The sequence below is a fragment of the Haliotis rubra genome, unplaced genomic scaffold (assembly GCF_003918875.1).
Source record: "Haliotis rubra isolate DU_JTF1 unplaced genomic scaffold, ASM391887v1 Scf342, whole genome shotgun sequence".
Lineage (NCBI taxonomy): Eukaryota > Metazoa > Mollusca > Gastropoda > Lepetellida > Haliotidae > Haliotis > Haliotis rubra.
The window spans coordinates 817,053-834,650 of record NW_025767016.1 but is presented as its reverse complement, the minus strand read 5'-3'; the positions used below and the strand labels follow the sequence as shown (position 1 = coordinate 834,650).

Sequence of the window (17,598 nt, the reverse complement as noted above, 5' to 3'; positions counted from 1 at the left end):
TCTGAACCTCTGCCTGCAGCAGTAGTCAGAAAAATGCCAACATTTAGGTGAGGTGAGGTGAAATTGGGTTTAACATCGTGCTTGAGAATATTTCGCTCATATGACGACGACGTGCATGCGTGTGTATGTGTATGTGCGGCTGCTTGTACTAGCCCTGACTGAAGCTGGTTTTATAGTGCTAGCCCTCTGAGATACCATGCCGCAGTGAAGCATGAGTACCCCACTCAGACACATTATACTGACTCCAGTCCTTGTTGTTGTACCCATTAATGCCGAGGGCCAGGCAGGGACCAACAAGTACCATATTTTAACATCTTTTGGTATGACACGCGGTCGGGTCCAACATTTAGACCCCTAGTATGAGGTGTGTAGAGTATCATCTGAAGAGGTGTATAATAATGAAGAGGTGTATAATAATGAAGAGGTGTATAATAATGTCAGTATAAAAGTCCTTCTTTAATAGCAATGCAAGCAGCTATATTTGACAACCATCACTGACCACTATAAATGAGACCATGTGGTGGGTTTGACACTGTTACTATGGCAGCCGAGACAAAAATGGACTTTTCCTTATAGAGTTGCTGGCTGGTTAAGTGATAGACTGGCAGACATACCCCCGGGAGAGCCCACTGTTTGTTGTCTGACCTCTGTACCACCACAAACTCCAGCTGGGGTTTGCCATCAACCAAAGACTTGTTGCCGAACTCATCCAGCTTCCATCTGAAACAGCAGTGACAGGTCAGGACATCTGTGGTTTGTGTTCTGTAAGGCCTTTGCCACAGTACAGTGAGCAACAGCCACCGCACAAACTCTCACACCTTGAGCCTAGTCCACCCCACCACCCCACACCTGCAGTCCACTCAACCCATTCCACCCCTCACACCTTAAGTCAGTCTTGTGTACCCCACCACCCCCACACCTTGACTCCAGCCTACCCCACCACCCTTCACACCTTGGCTCCAGTCTACCACACCACCCTTCACACCCTGACTCCAGTCTACCCCACCACCCTGCACACCTTGAATCAAGTCTACGACACCACCCCTCACACCTTGATCCCAGTCTACGCCACCACCCACACATCTTGACTCCAGTCTACTCCAGTCTACCCCACCACCCTTCACACCTTGACTCCAGTCTACCCCACCACCCCTCACACCTTGACTCCAGTCTTTCAAACCACCCCTAACACCTTGACTCCAGTCTACCCCACCACTCTTCACACCTTGACTCCAGTCTACTCCAGTCTACCCCACCACCCTTCACACCTTGACTCCAGTCTACCCCACCACCCTTCACACCTTGACTCCAGTCTACCAAACCACCCCTCACACCTTGACTCCAGTCTATCAAACCACCCCTCACACCTTGACTCCAGTCTACCACACCACCCCTCACACCTTCATCCCAGTCTACCCCACCCTTCACACCTTGACTCCACTCTACCACACCCCTCACACCTTGATCCCAGTCTACCACACTACACACACACCGTGACTCAAGTCTACCACACTACACACACACTGTGACTCCAGTCTACCACACCACCCCTCACACCTTGATCCCAGTTTACCCCACCACCCCTCACACCTTGACTCCAGTCTACCACACTACCCCTCACACCTTGACTCCAGTCTACCACACTACACACACACCGTGACTCAAGTCTACCACACTACACACACACTGTGACTCCAGTCTACCACACTACACACACACTGTGACTCAAGTCTACCACACTACACACACACACCTTGACTCCAGTCTACCACACTACACACACACCGTGACTCCAGTCTACCACACTACACACACACCTTGACTCCAGTCTACCACACTACACACACACCGTGACTCCAGTTTACCACACTACACACACACCGTGACTCAAGTCTACCACACTACCCACACACCGTGACTCAAGTCTACCACACTACCCACACACCTTGACTCCAGTCTACCACACTACACACACACCGTGACTCAAGTCTACCACACTACACACACACTGTGACTCCAGTCTACCACACTACACACACACTGTGACTCAAGTCTACCACACTACACACACACCGTGACTCAAGTCTACCACAACACCCCTCACATCGCCCTCACCGTGACTCCAGTCTACCACACTACCCACACACCATGACTCAAGTCTACCACAACTCCCATCCAATCCACACCCCTCACATCGTCCTCACCAAACCTCACACCTAGAACCAGATTGATCCCACAACCTTACCCACCTGGTCACAACTGGGTCGCCAGCATGGTTGGGGCCCCATCGGCCCAGACTTCCTCTTCCTGTTATTCCTGTCCGACCCCGAGGATTGATAGGAAGACCATCAACAATTTCATATGTGCCCAAATGACTTGATCTATCCACGTTATATTTGTTGTCAAAACCGTTGAATGTCAAGATGTTCCGCTGTGCAACAGGTCTGAAAACAGTGGAATTCATGGGAAATATGTTTCAAATCTCACTTTATTATATTTTGCATATTAACAGTATGCATGGGATCAATAGCAAACTCACCACAAAGTACAGTCACTGCACATAGTGTCAATGTGCATACAGTCACTGCACATAGTGTCAATGGGCATACAGTCACTGCACATAGTGTCAATGGGCATACAGTCACTGCACATAGTGTCAATGGGCATACAGTCACTCCACATAGTGTCAATGGGCATACAGTCAATGGGCATACAGTCACTCCACATAGTGTCAATGGGCATACAGTCACTGTACGTAGTGTCAATGGGCATACAGTCACTGTACATAGTGTCAATGGGCATACAGTCACTCCACATAGTGTCAATGGGCATACAGTCACTGCACATAGTGTCAATGGGCATACAGTCACTCCACATAGTGTCAATGGGCATACATTCACTGCACATAGTGTCAATGGGCATACAGTCACTGCACATAGCGTCAATGGGCATACAGTCAATGGGCATACAGTCACTCCACATAGTGTCAATGAGCATACAGTCACTCCACATAGTGTCAATGGGCATACAGTCACTGCACATAGTGTCAATGGGCATACAGTAACTGCACATAGTGTCAATGGGCATACAGTCAATGGGCATACAGCCACTCCACATAGTGTCAATGGGCATACAGTCAATGGGCATACAGTCACTCCACATAGTGTCAATGGGTATACAGTCACTGCACATAGTGTCAATACATACAGTCAATGCACAGTCACCGCACATAGTGTCAGTCACTGCACATAGTGTCAATGGGCATACAGTAACTGCACATAGTGTCAATGGGCATACAGTCACTGCACATAGTGTCAATGGGCATACAGTCACTGCACATAGTGTCAATGGGCATACAGTCACTGCACATAGTGTCAATGGGCATACAGTCACTGCACATAGTGTCAATGGGCATACAGTCACTGCACATAGTGTCAATGGGCATACAGTCACTGCACATAGTGTCAATGGGCATACAGTCACTCCACATAGTGTCAATGGGCATACAGTCACTGCACATAGTGTCAATGGGCATACAGTCACTGCACATAGTGTCAATGGGCATACAGTCACTGCACATAGTGTCAATGGGCATACAGTCAATGTGCATACAGTCAATGGGCATACAGTCACTGCACATAGTGTCAATGGGCATACAGTCACTCCACATAGTGTCAATGGGCATACAGTGTCAATGGGCATACAGTCACTCCACATAGTGTCAATGGGCATACAGTCAATGGGCATACAGTCAATGGGTATACAGTCACTCCACATAGTGTCAATGTGCATACAGTCACTGCACATAGTGTCAATGGGCATACAGTCACTGCACATAGTGTCAATGGGCATACAGTCAATGGGCATACAGTCACTGCACATAGTGTCAATGGGCATACAGTCAATAGGCATACAGTCACTCCACATAGTGTCAATGGGCATACAGTCAATGGGCATACAGTCACTCCACATAGTGTCAATGGGCATACAGTCAATAGGCATACAGTCACTCCACATAGTGTCAATGGGCATACAGTCAATGGGCATACAGTCACTGCACTTAGTGTCAATGGGCATACAGTCAATGGGCATACAGTCACTCCACATAGTGTCAATGGGCATACAGTCACTGTGCATACAGTCACTGCACATAGTGTCAATGGGCATACAGTCACTGCACATAGTGTCAATGGGCATACAGTCAATGGGCATACAGTCACTCCACATAGTGTCAATGGGCATACAGTCACTCCACATAGTGTCAATGGGCATACAGTCACTGCACTTAGTGTCAATGGGCATACAGTCAATGGGCATACAGTCAATGGGCATACAGTCAATGGGCATACAGTCACTCCACATAGTGTCAATGGGCATACAGTCACTCCACATAGTGTCAATGGGCATACAGTCACTCCACATAGTGTCAATCGGCATACAGTCAATGGGCATACAGTCACACCACATAGTGTCAATGGGCATACAGTCACTGCACTTAGTGTCAACGGGCATACAGTCAATGGGCATACAGTCACTCCACATAGTGTCAATGGGCATACAGTCACTCCACATAGTGTCAATGGGCATACAGTCACTGCACTTAGTGTCAATGGGCATACAGTCAATGGGCATACAGTCACTCCACATAGTGTCAATGGGCATACAGTCACTGCACATAGTGTCAATGGGTATACAGTCACTGCACATAGTGTCATTGGGCATACTGACACTGCAGCTGCGAAAGTGGCATTAACTTACAGTGCCATGAGATCTGGGTCTGCCCAGGACTGGTTCTTTATGGAGTCCTGGCTGTGTAGAACTGGCATATATTCAGGGAAGGGTTCCTGCAATACACCAAGGCATATGTTACTCTATAATCATGTGCTCTGTAAACAGTGGACTAAGTCATTGATATCCCCAGCAATGGTAAACACTTGATGTGATTATATCATGTTGAAATAGGAACACAAAACATATTTGCATTGTCTTGTTTACAGTTTCCAAGATCTGCTCCAGAAACCAAATCTATGGACAGATAGATGAATGCAGACACTGGCTGGTGTGTCCATGGTAATTCACTATGCAAAATGGAATGCAGAGGATGACGACAGTATTGCACACATCTCCACAATTCTATGTGATGAAAACACTTACATTCCAGGGCACTTTCTCATCAGGCACAGTGAAACGCTGAACCCTGGGATGGGAGCCCGGTAGGGGGAGTTGCGGGACTCAAAGTGGTACTCGTAGGGCTGTATGCGGAGAGACTGTACCAGGTTGCGGTCTTGTTTGTCCTCCTCGTCCTTCCGCTGCTGACCTGCAAAATACACACACAGAGGTAGATGTGGACCTACAGCAGATGTGCATACACACAGAGGTAGATGTGGACCTACAGCAGATGTGCACACACAGGTGGATGTGGACCTACAGCAGATGCACGCACACACAGAGGCAGATGTGGACCTACAGCAGATAAGTGCACACAGGTAGATGTGGACCTACAGCAGATGTACACACACAGGTGGATGTGGACCTACAGCAGATGTGCACACACAGGTAGATGTGGACCTACAGCAGATGTGCACACACAGGTGGATGTGGACCTACAGCAGATGTGCATACACACAGGTGGATGTGGACCTACAGCAGATGTGCACACACAGGTAGATGTGGACCTACAGCAGATGTGCACACACAGGTGGATGTGGACCTACAGCAGATGTGCACACACACAGGTAGATGTGGACCTACAGCAGATGTGCATACACACAGAGGTAGATGTGGACCTACAGCAGATGTGCATACACACAGAGGTAGATGTGGACCTACAGCAGATGTACACACACAGGTGGATGTGGACCTACAGCAGATGTACACACACAGAGGTAGATGTGGACCTACAGCAGATGTGCATACACACAGAGGTAGATGTGGACCTACAGCAGATGTACACACACAGGTGGATGTGGACCTACAGCAGATGTGCACACACACAGAGGTAGATGTGGATCTACAGCAGATGTACACACACAGGTGGATGTGGACCTACAGCAGATGTGCACACACACAGAGGTAGATGTGAACCTACAGCAGAAGTGAACAATAATCAGTTTCTTACAAACCATAAAATTGCACCACTTGAGGGTCGAATAGATTCTCATTTAATAATTTGTCATAGCAGTGGCGTTTATAATACACAATGCATAGATAACATGCAAACAAGATTAGATCAAAGGAAATTAATGAAACACTCTAAACGACAGTGTTGCAACGTCGATGTAGATGATGTTCCTTCTTGCAAGCATGAAATAATTGAGAGTATGAAGTCATTGTAATCGCTTGAGACATAATCATGCTGTTCTAAGTTTGTTTTACTAAATTAACACTTGTTTATGATGCAACAAGTAGGTATAAAGGTGTTTGGCATGAGCAACCAGTCTGCATTCAATCGAAGGAGGAATAACTATCAATGAATTTCAGGTAAGAAGTCCATCATAATCTGACCTCAGGTCATCACCATGGAGTAGCCAATCATGAAGATGAGAAACAATCTCCCACATGTTTGACACCAGTTTTTTTCACATGGGTTTCTCACCCATGGATGTGCAAGAATATATGGTTCCTTAGCACAATAAGGACCTACGTTCTTTAATGGCAAGCTCTGGGTCAGGCAGTAGTGGGCGTTTCTCCTTGCATGCCATGTTGTTCTGGGCCAGAGACATCATGATCCAGTCCAGAGCCTTGAATGTGTGCACCATCTGGAAACAAGGTAACAAGTACAGGGGAGAACAGACTATTATATATCTGACAAGAATCAAGGTCAGATGGGTTAAGACTTATCATGGATTGAACACCACACATTTTTGCATAATTCATTGATATCTTCAGCATGCTAATGATTTCAGAAAATACATCTAGACAGGAGGTCTATATTAAGAGTCAATGTACTAAAATGTAATTTGAAAGACTTCATTTTCAAATCATGACACATTCAGAGTATATTATATTACTGTCATACTTAAGCCAAATTCAAAGAAGTCTTGGAGCATTGATGTCAGAAATGCCCTTATGTGAATGTCATCGTGACACTTGTTTTGATAATTGCAAAATACATCCTTCCATTCACTGCATGTAGTATCAGGGTAGTATCTGCCCAGTAAAGAGTGGAGACTAAATACAGAAAAAGACACTACATATAATCAGCTACAAATTCCAACAAATGCAGTGACAAACTACATGTGAATCTTAGTAGACAAACAGTGCCCATTACCTGGCTCTCAATGAGTTTGAGTCTGTCATCCAGCTCGGGTGGCATGTACAGCGCTGCATTGGGTACATTGTCAGCAGCCTCCTCTCTCAGTACAGACCCAGCCGCCATGACGGAGCCCCCTGCTGTCTGCATGTCCTGGAGGTCGTCAACCTTTGTCGCGAGCAAGTCCAATCTAGACAGAGAATATCACATGATCATGGTCGCCTTGATGACAGGAAAGGTATACATATTTTCACCTGCTCATCTGGATTCAGTATCTGGACTCTTGTCTGGCTGGACATATAAGTTTCCGGTTCCGGCAAATTCTTCAACTACATTCTCAGGACTGATCTATTTGTGGTTCACAGATACTCCTAAGACAGCCCAGCTTTACTCATCATCCACATTCTCAGGACTGATCTATTTGTGGTTCACAGATACTCCTAAGACAGCCCAGCTTTACCCATCATCCACATTCTCAGGACTGATCTATTTGTGGTTCACAGATACTCCTAACAAAGCCCAGCTTTACTCATCATCAACATTCTCAGGACTGATCTGTTTGTGGTTCACAGATACTCCTAACACAGCCCAGCTTTACCCATCATCCATATTCTCAGGACTGATCTGTTTGTGGTTCACAGATACTCCTAACACAGCCCAGCTTTACCCATCATCCACATTCTCAGGACTGATCTGTTTGTGGTTCACAGATATTCCTAACAGAGCCCAGCTTTACCCATCATCCATATTCTCAGGACTGATCTGTTTGTGGTTCACAGATATTCCTAACAGAGCCCAGCTTTACCCATCATCCATATTCTCAGGACTGATCTGTTTGTGGTTCACAGATATTCCTAACACAGCCCAGCTTTACCCATCATCCATATTCTCAGGACTGATCTGTTTGTGGTTCACAGATACTCCTAACAGAGCCCAGCTTTACCCATCATCCTCATTCTCAGGACTGATCTGTTTGTGGTTCACAGATACTCCTAACACAGCCCAGCTTTACCCATCATCCATATTCTCAGGACTGATCTGTTTGTGGTTCACAGATACTCCTAACACAGCCCAGCTTTACTCATCATCCACATTCTCAGGACTGATCTGTTTGTGGTTCACCTGGTAAGGGTTGCTTGAACACGGTTCTCAACAGACTCCTTCTCCTGCTCGTCAGTCTTCAAGAGGAAGGCATCAGCGATGACATTCTCCCACTGCACTAGTTGCTTCTCTTCCATTTTCTTATCCTTGTACACCTTCCCTGAAGTCACATCATATGTACACTGTGACTTCATATGGGTTAAACAGACACAGATGCTACACAAGTACTGTGTACATGAATCTCAGTAGAAACACCTAATACTGTTGTCCTAAAACATATACTTTGATGATCCTATACTTTAAGTGAACTTTGCTTTGAACAGTATTCCAGTCCTACGACAGCATGTCAGCTTAACGTGGAAGAGAAAGTCCTCCGACGTTTGTCACTTCGGTGACACCTACAAGCATGGTAATGGTGGTGACAAACCTCGACTCATAAATCAGGCTACACCAGGATTCAAACAAACGACCATAGTCCTCTGGAATGCCAAAGGCAATGCATCTCAGCAATTCAAATTGTGGCGTTTAAGATATAAATGATATTCTACAAAAATGTAATTTTTGGAGTAAAATTGATATTTTATACTTATCCTGACTCATGCTCTTTTGCAAGAAGAAGAAGACAAGCAAAAGAGCATGAGTCAGGATAAGGAAAAATAAAACAATATATTATTTCCCTCATACATAAGTATTACTTAGATATATCAGATACTTTGCTGGCATTTCAGTACAATTTTATTAAGACATATTTCCAAGGTCAATAAGAAACGAATACACATGAATAAAAATTCTTCAGCTTTAAAACAGAAATCATGTCAGTAGGAAAGAAAATACTATCAGAAACAAATCGCCATGAAACAGAGAGAGAGAGACAGGGAGATAGGATGATATGTTATAGCAGAGTTGGGAAACCGTTCACTCTGGTCACAAACAACATATCTCATACTGAGTATTTATCACAAAATACGTCCAAATGTTTATGTAAAATTTGTTCTCTTTGACTGTATCAGAATATTTTGTAAGAATCGGAACCATGTGGTTCTCCACATGAAATGTTATTGTGACCTCAGTAAGACGATAGTGTTTGGTTGTAACCATGTCTAGCTTCTACTTACGCAGACCACCAGGATTATCCCCTGTCTTTGCACAACACCGATGGAAGCAACATTTGCACAAGGACCAAAAATGACTGACGGCTATGAATGGGGGAGGGAAGGGAGGGCGTGAGTGGTACTCGATGATCAGCTGGAAGCGCTGGAAGTACCAATATAGCTCAGTGTTGTCCTGGATTTGCTGGAAGGTGTAGCTGAAAACCACACCAACCATGTCATTGTCAAGATTTACAAAGAAAACATTATCCTGTTTCCCCAAGACCATGAATGTTCCAGCGACAAACTATCATTCCGAATTTTTGTCTTCATCTTAGTGGTTTATTTACCCAATACTGCTGAACCTACTTTCACTGAAGGTTGAAACATGGTCAAAGAAAAACAGGCATTTCATAAATTCATCAAAATTTTGGAGACTTTGTAAAATAGAGCTAAAAGCAGAAACATTCCAACTGAACATTCCTAAAATTAATTGCAATCCATCCCTGAGAACATCAAGACATGACAGAGGAAGAACATGGACAAAAACCACAGAACAAAACTTCCACAACAAACAACCTTGCTAAACATAGCACATCAACACCAAAGGGTAATAAGAAATCACCTAATCAGTACGGGAATAAACAACACTTGGATATCAAACAAGCTACTGGACAGTAGGGAATAAACAACACTTGGATACTAAACTAACTCCTGAACAGTAGGGAATAAACAACACTTGGATACTAAACTAGCTCCTGAACAGTAGGGAATAAACACCACTTGGATATCCAACAAGCTACTGGACAGTAGAAGACAGGGTGTGTGTTTGAGGACCAGAAGACATGGTGTGTATGTATGTGTGTGTTTGTGGACTAGAAGACAGGGTGTGTGTATATGGACTAGAAGACAGTGTGTGTGTGTGTGTGCGTGCGTGCGTGCGCGTTGCGTGCGTGCGTGCGTCGTGCGTGCGTGCGCGTGTGTGTGAGGGGACTAAAAGACAGGGTGGGTGTGTTGACTAGAAGACAGGGTGTGAGTATGTGTGGACTAGAAGAAAGGGTGTGTGTATGCGTGTGGACTAGAAGACAGGGTCTGTGTGTGTGTGTGTGTGTGTGTGTGTGTGTGTGTGTGTGTGTGTGTGTGTGTGTGTGTGTGTGTGTGTGTGTGTGTGTGAGGGGACTAAAAGACAGGGTGGGTGTGTTGACTAGAAGACAGGGTGTGAGTATGTGTGGACTAGAAGAAAGGGTGTGTGTATGCGGTGGACTAGAAGACAGGGTCTCTGTGTGTGTGTGTGTGTGTGTGTGTGTGTGTGTGTGTGTGTGTGTGTGTGTGTGTGTGTGTGTGGACTAGAAGACAGGGTGTGTGGACTAGAAGACTGTGTGTGTGGACTAGAAGACAGTGTGTGGTGGGGGGACCAAAAGATTATTTGTGTGTGTGTGTGTGTGTGTGTGAGTGAGTGAGTGAGTTTAGTTTTACGCCGCACTCAGCAATATTCCAGCTATATGGCGGCGGTCTGTAAATAATCGAGCCTGGACCAGACAATCCAGTGATCAACAGCATGAGCATCGATCTGCGCAATTGGGAACCGATGACATGTGTCAACCAAGTCAGCGAAACTGACCACCCGATCCCGTTAGTCGCCTCTTACGACAAGATAGTCGCCTTTTTATGACAAGCACATGGGTTGCTGAAGACCTATTCTACCCCGGTGTGTGTGTGTGAGTGAGTGAGTGAATGAGAGAGGACCAAAAGACAAGGTGTGTGTGGAGTGAGTTTAGATTTACGCCGCACTCAGCAATATTCCAGCTATATGGCGGTGGTCTGTAAATAATTGAGTCTGGACCAGACAATCCAGTGATCAACAGCATGAGCATCGATCTGCGCAATTGGGAACCGATGACAACCAAGCCAGCGAGCCTGACCACCCAATCCCGTTGGTTGCCTCTTATGACAAGCATGGGTTACTGAAGGTTCATTCTAACCTGGACCTTCACGGCTCATGTGTGTGTGGTTTATAAGTCAGGGTGTGTGTGTGAGGACTAGAAGAGAGAGTGTGTGTGTGTGTGTGCCTGCATGCGCGGACTAGGATACAAGGTGTGTGTGTGAGGACCAAAAGACAGGGTGTGTGTGTGTGTGTGTGGACTAGAGTGAGTGAGTGAGTATGGTTTTTCCGCGGCTTTTTAGCAATATTCCAGCAATATCACGGCGGGGGACAACACCTGAAATGGGCTTCACACATTGTACCCATGTGGGGAATCGAACCTGGGCCTTCGGCATGACGAGCAAACGCTTTAATCACTAGGCTACCCCACTGCCCCGTGTGGACTAGAAGACAGGGTGTGTGTGTATGTGTGTGTGGACTAGAAGACAGGGTTTGTGTGTGTGTGGACTAGAAGACAAGGTGTGTATGTATGTGTGTGTGTGGACTAGAAGACAGGGCGTGTATGTATGTGTGTGTGTGGACTAGAAGACAGGGCGTGTATGTATGTGTGTGTGGACTTGAAGACAGTGTGTGTGTGAACCAGAAGACTGTGTGTGTGTGTGTGTGTGTGTGTTTTGACCAGAAGATAGGGTGTGTGTATGTGTGTGATGACTATAAGTGTGTGTGTGTGTGTGTGTGTGTGTGTGTGTGTGTGTGTGTGTGTGTGTGTGTGTGTGTGTGTGTGTGTGTGTGTGTGTGTGTGTGTGTGTGACGCTGCGTGCGCCAGAAGACAGGGGGTGTGTGTATGTGGACCAGAAGACTCTCTGTGTGTTTGGGGGGTGGGGTGGGGGGAAAAAGAGACAAAGATTACAGGGTGTCTGTATGTAGACCAGAAGACTCTGTGTGTGTGTGAGTTTGGACCAGAAAAGTCTCTGCGTGTGTGCGTGCGTGCATGTGTGTGCTAGAAGACAAGGTGAGAAGCGATCTGACAGTTGATTTGACGTGCACTGCTGCTGAATGAAGACTGTCATCAAGTTCAGGATTAATGTGTCTAGTCTGAAAGAGTCAACTTTAGAATGTAGAGTTAAACGGTGTGAGTTGGAACCAAACTTTGTTAAGTCAGCCACAGCATGCACAATACTAGACCTCAGAAAATGGGGTTAGGTTATTCCAGGCAAACAAAGAAATTGTCGAGGGTTATTCAAGGCTGACAAAGAAATTGTCATGGGTTATTCAAGCCTGACAAAGAATGGCAGTGAAGTATACACCGGGCATTCCAGGCACATCATGTCAACGCATTGGATTAATCACTTGGATATTCAAGCCAAACCATGTCGGTGTTGGAGGTTATACACAGGGATATTGCAGACAGATATATGTAAATATAGTGGGCTAGACACTGGGATATTCAAGCCAAACCATGTCGGTGTTGGAGGTTATACACAGGGATATTGCAGACAGATATATGTAAACATAGTGGGCTAGACACTGGGATATTCAAGCCAAACCATGTCCGTGTTGGAGGTTATACACAGGGATATTGCAGACAGATTTGTAAATACACTGGCATCCAAGGCAGTCTACCTGAATATAGGTGGCTAGACACAGGCATATTCAAGGGAGTCTAGGTAAACATAATGGGTATTACACTGAGATATCCAAGTCAGTCTAGCTCAATATAGGTGGCCAGACACAGGCATATTCAAGGCAGTCTATCTGAATATAGGGGGCTAGACACTGGCATATTCAAGGCTGTCTACCTAAATATATAGGTGGCTAGACACAGGCATATTCAAGGCAGTCTATCTGAATATAGGGGGCTAGACACTGGCATATTCAAGGCAGTCTACCTGAATATAGGTGGCTAGACACAGGCATATTCAAGGGAGTGTAGGTAAACATACCGTATATGACCGTCCATAAGACGACCCCATGGATAAGACGACCCCCAAACTTGACCCTTAAAATCAGTGTCAAAATGGTATGTTTCGTGCATAAGTCGATCCCCCACGATGGGGTCCTAATCGCGGCAAACACAGACACATTATTCAAAGATTTTACTGTCATATATATTGTGTCTACTCACGGATCGAAACGAAGTGTAGTTGACAGAAAATGCATAATATATTTTGCTTCTCTAAATATCATATTTATTGTAGCAACAAACTGGCTTGCTTATTTTACCCCATTCAACAATCACGAACTGATTACCGCCTCGTTTTCCATTGACTGCTAGTTTACAGTAACATCGGTAAAAATGTGTGAATTTAAATGGCTTCCTACCCCATTCCATGTGCTTACCACGTTCATGAGGGTCCGTATAACCTTAGTGTTGATTTTATATATTTTACATAAAAACTGTAAATAAAATTACACAATGCTAGGATATATTTCTTTGGGTTAATTAATAGTATTCTGTATTATATTTTACTGACGACTGCGTCAGAATTCATCCCGTTATATTATTGTGTATGTTTGAACTTGTTCGCCGGGAAACGTGTGCACAGCTGATTGCTATTTCCGGCTCAAACACACACGGTAATCTTAATTAATTTATAGAGCAAAAACTGTAACTAAAATTACACAATGCTAGGATATATTTCTTTGGGTTAAATAATGGTATTCTGTATTATACTTTAATGATGACTGCGTCAGAATTCGTCACATTATATTATTGTGCATGTTTGCCGGGAAACGTGTGCACAGCTGATTGCTATATCGGCTTTGTGTACGAGACAAATACGCACGGTAATCTTAATCCCTGCAAATAATACAATGCCCAGCAAAAACAACTTATAACTTAAAAGGTAAATAATCTTGTCTAGTGATGTTTAATTGCAAATTTGACGTCTCTACTGACAAAGTCGTCTTCTGTTGTTTGTTCACGCGAAGTGATACGATGTTGTTTTCTTACCCCTGGAAAACATTTGACGAAAGCGTAACCCATGGATAAGACGACCCCCTTCTACAGACTGCTTTTTTTGGTCCTCAAAATTCGGCTTATAGACGGTCATATACGGTAATGGGTATTACACTGAGATATCCAAGTCAGTCTAGCTGAATATAGGTGGCTAGACACAGGCATATTCAAGGCAGTCTAATTGAATATAGGGGGCTAGACACAAGCATATTCAAGGCAGTCTATCTGAATATAGGTGGCTAGACACAAGCATATTCAAGGCAGTCTAGCTGAATATAGGGGGCTAGACACAGGCATATTCAAGGCAGTCTACCTGAATATAGGTGGCTAGACAATGGCATATTCAAGGCAGTCTAGCTGAATATAGGGGGCTAGACACAGGCATATTCAAGGCAGTCTACCTGAATATAGGGGGCTAGACACAAGCATATTCAAGGCAGTCTAGCTGAATATAGGGGGCTAGACACAAGCATATTCAAGGCAGTCTAGGTAAATTTAGTGGCTAGACACTGGCATAATCAAGGCAGTCTATCTGAATATAGAGGGCTAGACACAGGCATATTCAAGGCATTGTACCTGAATATAGTTGGCTAGACACAAACATATTCATAGCAGTCTAGGTAAATTTAGTGGCTAGACACTGGCATAATCAAGGCAGTCTATCTGAATATAGGGGGCCAGACACAGGAATATTCAAGGCAGTCTAGCTGAATATAGGTGGCTAGACACTGGCACATTCAAGGCAGTCTAGCTGAATAAAGGGGGCTAGACAATGGCATATTCAAGGCAGTCTACCTCAATATAGGTGGCTAGACACTGGCATATTCAAGGCAGTCTATCTGAATATAGGGGGCTAGACACAGGCATATTCAAGGCAGTGTACCTGAATATAGGGGGCTAGACACAAGCATATTCAAGGCAGTCAAGGTAAATTTAGTGGCTAGACACTGGCATAATCAAAGCAGTCTAGCTGAATATAGGTGGCTAGACAATGGCATATTCAAGGCAGTCTAGCTGAATATAGGGGGCTAGACACAGGCATATTCAAGGCAGTGTACCTGAATATAGTTGGCTAGACACAAGCATATTCATAGCAGTCTAGGTAAATTTAGTGGCTAGACACTGGCATAATCAAGGCAGTCTACCTGAATATAGTGGGCTAGACACAGGAATATTCAAGGCAGTCTAGCTGAATATAGGTGGCTAGACACTGGCACATTCAAGGCAGTCTAGCTGAATAAAGGGGGCTAGACAATGGCATATTCAAGGCAGTCTAGCTGAATATAGGGGGCTAGACACAAGCATATTCAAGGCAGTCTAGGTAAACATAATGGGTATTACATTGAGATATCAAAGTCAGTCTAGCTCAATATAGGGGGCTTGACACAGGCATATTCAAGGCAGTCTAGATAAACATAATGGGTATTACACTGAGATATCCAAGTCAGTCTAGCTCAATATAGGGGGCTAGACACAGGCATATTCAAGGCAGTCTACCTGAATATAGGTGGCTAGACACAAGCATATTCAAGGCAGTCTAGCTCAATATAGGTGGCTAGACACTGGCATATTCAAGGCAGTCTAGCTGAATATAGGGGGCTAGACAATGGCATATTTAAGGCAGTCTACCTGAATATAGGCGGCTAGACACAGGCATATTCAAGGCAGTCTACCTGAATATAGTTGGCTAGACACAAGCATATTCAAGGCAGTATAGCTGAATATAGGGGGCTAGACACAAGCATATTCAAGGCAGTATAGGTAAATTTAGTGGCTAGACACAAGCATATTCAAGGCAGTCTAGCTGAATATAGGGGGCTAGACACAGGTATATTCAAGGCAGTCCAGCTGAATATAAGGGCTAGACACAGGTATATTCAAGGCAGTCCAGGTAAATTTAGTGGCTAGACACTGGCATATTCAAGGCAGTAAAGCTGAATATAGGGGATAAACACAGGGATATTCAAACCAAACAAGGTGATTGCAGAGGGTTACTTACAAGGATATAGAAGCCAGACTAGCTACACATAGTTGATTATACACAGGGATATCCAAGTTAGACTATGTGAATGTGATTGTAGAGGGTTATTCACAAGCCTGATAAGCCTGATAAGCCTCACAAGATTATTGTAGTGGGTTATAAAACAGGGATATTCTAAGCACTCAAAGTCATTGTAGAAAGAAACAGACAGGTTGCAGAAGCCAGGTATGTGAAGTGCAGGCTAAAACTTCTACAGGTAAGTGAACAAGAATAGACATGCATTTCACAGCAGGCAAAACAAACTGATCCCCTGAAATGAAACACTAAAGTCACGCTCAGGTTACCTCAAGTTCCACAGCAGAAGCAGAAGCAAGTTAGGACCAATTTGGACCAATTTGTATCAAATAGTGTACGTCTAAGGAAAAGTAGAAGCGTTACTCTTGTCTTAGTGCTAAAACCTTCGAATGTTAGTGACACATGACAAGCAGGGGATACAGCAGCAGCAGTTGCAGCTGCAGGGGGAGAATAATGCTCAAGCCCATAGAGGTGGAGGAAGAGAGTACATGCACATGCACATGCACAACATGCAACTTACAAAACCCTGAACTTTCTGTGCCAAGTTTGGAACAGCTGCAGTGCTTGAACCAGCGACAGAGGAGAATGAGGTGACTGATAATGATAAATGGTGGTGGAAGGTTGGGTCGAAGACAGTATTCCATGACAACCTGCAGCCGACTGAACTTCCAGATGCTATCAGTATTCTGCTGCATCATCTCAAACACATAGCTGAAACATAGCAGCACCTAGGTCAAATGTTGAAACATGGCTGAAACATAGCAGCACCTGGGTCAAATGTTGAAACATGGCTGAAAAACAGCAGCACTAAAGTCGATTGATGAATTATTGCTGAAACATAGCACCACCAAGTCAAACGATGAACTATCGCTGAAATATAGCAGCACCTGAATCACCTGATCCTGAATGTACCTCCAGCAGCTTCCACGGTGCAACTTTAAAACAGCTAATAAATCACCCAAAATACATGAAACTTGGAGCCCTACACTTCCATACAACATTTCATATGAACAACGAACCAGCAACACCACTGCAGATCAACAACGACTTGCTCCTAAAAACTGAAAGTTCGAAAGTCTCAGTATTTAGCCTGAACCATTTGCATTTCTAAACATCCTCTGAAAGAGAAACAATCACAATTTATATTGCACTAATGATGTTTGCCTTCTATATATCTTTTATGTGTACCGTAATATATATCGATATTCAGAGAGTAAATCACTTCAGAAGTGTATAACAAATTGTGTACCAAGAATATGT

General features: G+C 44.5%; 1 protein-coding gene across 1 annotated transcript in view; it reads right to left on the bottom strand.

Moving 5' to 3' along the window:
- The window catches only part of LOC124284684 (transient receptor potential cation channel subfamily M member-like 2), a 72,825-nt gene that overhangs the window by 11,988 nt on the left and 43,239 nt on the right, over positions 1-17,598 (bottom strand). The window contains 9 exon segments of the mRNA XM_046720785.1: positions 615-720; positions 2,250-2,444; positions 4,759-4,844; positions 5,155-5,213; positions 5,216-5,317; positions 6,644-6,758; positions 7,271-7,442; positions 8,375-8,513; positions 16,859-17,049. Of these exon segments, the coding sequence (XP_046576741.1) occupies positions 615-720; positions 2,250-2,444; positions 4,759-4,844; positions 5,155-5,213; positions 5,216-5,317; positions 6,644-6,758; positions 7,271-7,442; positions 8,375-8,513; positions 16,859-17,049 (1,165 nt within the window).